The sequence below is a fragment of the Moschus berezovskii genome, chromosome 15 (assembly GCF_049115385.1).
Source record: "Moschus berezovskii isolate FMDL1 chromosome 15, NW_MosBer_1.0, whole genome shotgun sequence".
In the NCBI taxonomy this organism is placed as follows: Eukaryota; Metazoa; Chordata; class Mammalia; order Artiodactyla; family Moschidae; genus Moschus; species Moschus berezovskii.
In genome coordinates, this window is record NC_142474.1 from 82,900,772 (window position 1) to 82,907,194 (window position 6,423).

At 42.6% G+C, this 6,423-nt stretch overlaps 1 protein-coding gene across 1 annotated transcript in view; it reads left to right on the forward strand.

Moving 5' to 3' along the window:
- LOC129556211 (ADP-ribose glycohydrolase MACROD2) overlaps positions 1–1,498 on the forward strand; it is an 805,465-nt gene extending 803,967 nt beyond the window's left edge. Inside the window, exon 6 of the mRNA XM_088844312.1 lies at positions 1,327–1,498. Within this exon, the coding sequence (XP_088700438.1) occupies positions 1,327–1,328 (2 nt within the window). The 3' untranslated portion in view covers positions 1,329–1,498. The remainder of the gene's footprint in view (positions 1–1,326) is intronic.
- The last annotated feature ends 4,925 nt before the right edge of the window (positions 1,499–6,423 follow it).

Consider the following 6,423-nt stretch of genomic DNA (forward strand, 5'->3'; position numbering starts at 1 on the left):
AGTTACCACTTGGAAGGCGTGTGGAGGACAAAGGGCTATTTTAGAAATCCTTTCTCTTTACAGACACTCAGCTTTTGTCTTCTTTCATCGTGGCACGTGACTGCAAACTGTTGTCTTTCCTCATGTGGCCAGGTGATTTTGTTCCTGTTTTAATGCTACTCTTCTACTTGGTGTGTCAGATACACATATACACATGTACACACGCACATACGGGGCTTCTCTGCTGACTCAGATTGTCAGGAATCTGCCTGCAATGCAGAGTTTGATTCCTGGGTTGGGAAGATCCCCTGGAAGAGGGAATGGCTAGCTGCTCCAGTATTCTTGCCTGGAGAATTCCATGGACGGAGGAGCCATGGGGCAGCAAAGAGTCAGACATGACTGAGTGACTTAACACTTCCACTTAAAAAAAATATACATATATACACACAAATACACACACACACGTACATGTTATTTTTCATGTATTCCATTAGAAGTATATTCTTATGCTGAACACTTATTTCCTTCTGCATTATAATGTGTTTTATATTAATTCAGGGCTTTTTTCAGTTTGTGCAGTTATTTGGAAAAGTATTCTGGGAGGGTTTGAGAATGGTTTGGTGGAACCGGGGTGGAGGACTTTAGGGATCCCCTGGGATAAGTACACCTTGCATCTATCAGTCTGTCTGGTGTATAAGTAGTGATAAGTGTTTCATTCAAACACTGGTTGGTTCCTGAAATACATGCCAGATGCTTGGCTCATCTTTTGCAAAAGGGTGATATGCAAACAGACAAGGACCTTGCCCTGCTGGAATTGAGTTGATCTGAAATGAACATATGACTTGCCTAAGATCACACAAGTTTAAGTGATAAAACCTTGCCAGGAGTTCACATTGTCCATTTTTCAAGTTGTCTGTGATCCTTTCACCTTTTTTTGTGGGGATTTTATTTGGGGCCTCACACAGTGGAAGAATATCTGCTGGTGTTAGCCTTCTTGCCTCATGCTATTATGGGGGTTTCCTATGCAGAGACCAGTGAAAATGGTCAGTGGATTCTGACTCACTTGTACTTTGGGGGTGGGGAGGAGGACATGACACACACATTTCTCTGTCTGTTACTGTAAATGACTCTGGAAAACCTTTATTCTAACTTGGCATCAGGGGTACAGGCCTTTCTTTACTTGGGTCCAGTGTAACAGCTGCCTGGCATTTTCGAGTGACACATAGAGCATATTCCCATAATCCCTATGAAAGAGTTTGATATTTCACCTTACTTAAGAGTAAGGCAGACAGTGATTTATAAACACTTTTTTTTCAGTGACTGTGATTTGATGTCTATATGTTTCAGGAAAAAAAACCTTTTGGACCTCTAGTCCCTCAATGCGGAGAAGGCAACCCCACTCCAGTACTCTGGCCTGGAAAATCCCATGGATGGAGGAGCCTGGTAGGCTACTGTCCATGGTGTCACGAAGAGTCGGACACTACTGAGCAACTTCACTTTCACTTTTCACTTTCATGCATTGGAGAAGGAAATGGCAACCCACTCCAGTGTTCTTGCCTGGAGAATCCCAGGGACGGGGGAGCCTGGTGGGCTGCCATCTATGGGGTTGCACAGAGTTGGATACGACTGAAGCGACTTAGCAGCAGCAGCAGCAATCCCTCAATCAGAGTGTCAAACATGCATTATTATATTACACAATGTGGAAACCAATTAAACAGACAAATGTGTTACCTATCTATGGTTTCATCCTATTCATTTTCTTTAGAAGCACCTTTTAAAAATAAGGTTGACTCCTGTCTGTTGAAGCCTCTGTACAAAGCTTTGTTTCCCATATGTAGGACACATGGGTGGCATTCGGAAGTTCTGGCCTGTCCTCTGGCGTTATGGCCTCTCTGATCTTTCATTTACTTTTCCTTTCCTTTTTCCCTTAGTCTTTTGTAATTCCTTGTCACATTTTTGTTGAACTCTTTGATTGATTTGTGGTGTAATTCATTTTAAAGGTAGAATTTGGAGCTTCCTGAAATCAGAATCAACTCATGAGAAGTATTTAAATGGATGCCCTTGCTGTCCAGAACTTTCTTTCTGTTGATATTCTCATCCCATTCAATGGTTAAGAACATGGGCTTTGAAGCCTAGCTTTCTCAGCTCAAATTCACTCTGGATTTGGGCCAGTTGTGAATCCTCTTTGGGCCTCTTTGGCCCTGGACATAGGAGTGAGCATAGCCCCCTCTCACTGGAGAGCTGAGGATGACGAGTCAGCATCCGCTGCACTCAGCTCAGCCTGCCTCCAGGTAAGCACTGGAGCTGAGCTGTTTTCCCCTGAGGTCATCCTGCCCCCTTATCTGAAATGTCACCCCATCACTCTCTCCTCTTGCCCTGCTTTACTTGATGTCATGGGCCTTATCTTCTTCTGAGGCTATTTTATGCCTTATTCGTTTGTGTTTTGAATGTTTGTCTCTTCCACTAGAACATAATCTTCATGAGAGGAGGGACTTTGTTCACCACTGTATCTATCTCCTGTCCTAGGAAGTCTTTGAAACCATCTGTGAATGAACAAATGTATGTACACTAGAAATTTTCAGCTTGATGACTTATAATTTTTAGCACAAATACTGGAAGGACTAGGCTAAGGAAACAGTTTCGTGCTCTACTCCCTTGGCTCCTCTAGGATCTTGGCAAATAGTTGAAAATAAACCAGGAAACTGGCATTAGTCTATTGGGAGGTCACGCCTATACTTGACCTCTGGTATGTCTGCCATGAATGGTTTCGGTGTGCTGTACTTGTACTACCACCCCCCCCCCCGCCCCAGTTTTTCAAAATTGTAGTTTAAGTAGCAGTGTCAGCAAAATAAGGCAGAGAGGAAGAGGTTTAAAGAACCTCACTGGGGAGTCATGTCCTAACTGGCCTGACGAAAAGCCAATGGATGAATGGATTGATTTCCCATTGATTTAGTCCGGGTTCAGAGATGATTTCCAAGCTCAATTTATTTTTTAATCTCATTAAAGTGATAATTTTATGGGTTTGAAATGTGTTATGACCTAGTTTCTGACTGAGATCGCTGGCCCCAACACTTAAAACTTGCAGGTAAATGTGTTCAAAGGGGAAATATTGATGCATGTTTCCCTTGTGTTCAAACCGTTCAGACTTTACGGTGAATAGTAAAGCATTACAGCTTGTTTTTCGCAAATAGGATGCTGGGGAGTTGCGGCAACAAGAGAAATCTGTTTGCTATTTTGTGTCCCAGTTATCTGTGCCATCTACCCCTTAATAGACCTCCAGAGCTAATTGTTGCTTGGTGTGGAGAAGGTAGGGAAGAAAGCATGATTATCAGTGATGAGAGGATATTAATTTCACGTAAATAGAAATTTATTTTATCACAAGAAAGGTACATTATCTGACCACTGGGCAATAGAGCACAATTCACTGTTAACCCCAATTTTGCCAGGTGAGTGAAGGCATAACCCACACCATTGTGCCTCTAGGATTTCTGACATAAAGTTTTAAAACTACAGTCACGGTTTTTTGCTTAGGAAGCACCTCTGCTTTCAGCACTTGTAATAGTCATGGTCCTGAGACCTCAGCATGGGATAGAGAATAAATGAAAGTTGAGGTGATTAGGGGAAGAGAGAAAAAAATACAGTTGTTATGTAAACTGTTTAAATATACAGTTTAAATATTCTAACTCTTGCAATCCTATCAACACCTATGTTTGTATATTTTCTAATGGGAATCACTGTGCTGTGGCTTCATATCAAGTTCCAGTAACTTCTCCACCCTCTGACCATTTTACACACTCACGTACATAAGTCTTCGGGTCCCAAGCAAAACGTTGAGATGGGGGCCCTGGCTCTTCTGTTGTTCTTTATTTTGACTTATCTGCCTGACTATTGCCCTATGTCATTTCAGGTCTGATTTCTCATTGTAATCTTTACCTTCTGCCTTTTTAAATCCCTCCAAACTGAAGTACTCTGACCAGACTTGTGGAGTGTGCGTGCTCAGTCATGTCCAGCTGTTTGTGACTCAGTAGACTGTAGCCCGCCAGGCTCCTCTGTCCACGGAATTTTTCAGGCTACTCTAGTGGGTTTCCATTTCCTCTTCTAAGGGATGTTCCTGACTCAGGGATTGAACCCACCTCTCTTGTGCCTCCTGCATTGGCAGGTGGATTCCTTACCACTGTACCACCTGGGAAGCCCTTTAATGCTGAAAAGCAGTAGGGAGTCCCTTTGGTCCACCCACCTCCAACAGTGCATTATTAAGAGCTTTGTTTCAGCCCTATCAATGGCCATTTTTATTCATCCCATTTTTAATAGCCATTAAAGATTTCCAGTCTACTGGCTTGAGTCCTTGTATTTTTCCTCTTTGTTTTCCACCATCAATGTTTGCTATACTTATTTCTTAACTGTTTGAAAATTTCCAACCTGATACAATTCCCTTGAGCCTTTCCTCTGCCTTTCTGTATTCTTTTGTTAATTAATCTAATATTTTTATTAGCATCTGTATGACCTTTAAGAGGAAGCTGAGATGGCAAATTCAATAAGTCTTCTCAAACTGTTGCTTAATATTGTAATAGTAAAAATACATGGGGTGTCTGTGCAAAAATCCCCTGATAACCACAGCATTTACCATGAGTAATGGGCATAAGGCATATTCATTGGGTGAATATCCCAGTTAATCATAAAGCCAGTTTCACACGACTGGTGTGTGAAACATATGAAGTGCTACCTTTGAGTGTTAGACTTTGCATTTTTAGGAGGTTCAGGAAGTTGGTCCACCTTCTCAAAATAAACAGACCTTCAGTTCAGTTCAGTTCAGTCGCTCAGTCGTGTCCGACTCTCCGCGACCCCATGAGTCACAGCACGCCAGGCCTCCCTGTCCATCACCAACTCCCGGAGTTCACTCAAACTCATGTCCACAGAGTCGGTGATGCCATCCAGCCATCTCATTCTCCGTCGTCCCTTTCTCCTCCCGCCCCCAACCTTTCGCAGCATCAGAGTCTTTTCCAGTGAGTCAACTCGTCGCATGAGGTGGCCAAAGTGTTGCAGTTTCAGCTTTAGCATCAGTCCCTCCAATGAACATCCAGGATTGATCTCCTCCAGAATGGACTGGTTGGATCTCCTTGCAGTATAAGGGACTCTCAAGAGTCTTCTCCAACCTTACAATAGATTTTACTCAATCCACCATGCTGGTTGTTCCCTTGGGAATAACCTGGTGTGTATCTGGATTCTCTGTAGCTTTCTATGATTGTTCCCTAGTGAGCAGTGAGCCTTATATCAACCCAAATCTACTCTTCTGTTCTGCGACATTCAAAACCAAAAACAGTGCCCCCAAACTAGTCACTCTCACAAAATATTTTAGTAAAAGTTCTTCAAGAAACTGATTATATAGATCCACAAAATTAGATAGATCAAAAAATCTCCTTCACAGCATACCCTCTGGTTTTAGGAATTTCTTGACTATCTTACGCTGGCTACTTTGTTGGTGACCAGCGGTACCTTCTGTTGTCTTGGTGTAGTTTTTCTCTTTTCTGGCTGTTTTATGGTCAAAACTCAGACTGACCAAAATCTAAGAGTGATCTAGCATCAAGGCCCCACCCAGCACTTTCTTTTCAAGCTACTGCTGCTGCTGCTGTTGCTAAGTCGTTTCAGTCATGTCCGACTCCTAGCGACCCCGTGGACCTTAGCCTTCCAGGCTCCTCAGTCCATGGGATTCTCCAGGCAAGAGTACTAGAGTGGGATGCCATTGCCTTCTCCTTAAGCTACTGAAGATAATAATACACAAGGAATTGTATGTAAGAACGGTTAAAATTGTTCTCATTATTTTTCATTTCCTTATGCATACAATGGGGGCTTCCCTGATGGCCCAGTGGTAGAGAATCTGCCTGCTAATACAAGAAATGTGGGTTAGATCCCTGGGTCAGGAAGATCCCCTGGAGTAGGAAATGGCAACTCACTCCAGTATTCTTGCCTGGAGAATCCCATGGACAGAGGAGCCTGGCAGGCCATGGGGTTGCAGAGAGTCAGACACAATTTAATGACTAAACAACATGTATTCAATGAACAAGCTTGGGAATCAGATCTACCATTCCTAAATCCCATTGGTAATTTTAACTTTAATAACTGGCCATGGATTCATATCATGTGAGTAGGTAGACATGCAGGGATCAAAGATTCTTCATTTCTGGCTATTTTATCTTTTCTCTTCCCAAACCAAGAGTTTATGTGAGCCAGGGTAGGCCTGGTAAATCCCACTTCTGTCACTTCTGACACCAATTCTGAACTGCTTTTACTCACAACATTTCTGAACCAAATTTGTGTACAAATGTGTGTGTGTGTTTTGTCTGACCAATGCTGTAAGTCTTTGGGTACTCACTGGATGTCCTACGATTCAACTCAATTCTGAGTGAAAAGGTTGGCTTGAAGCTCAACATTCAGAAAACAAAGATC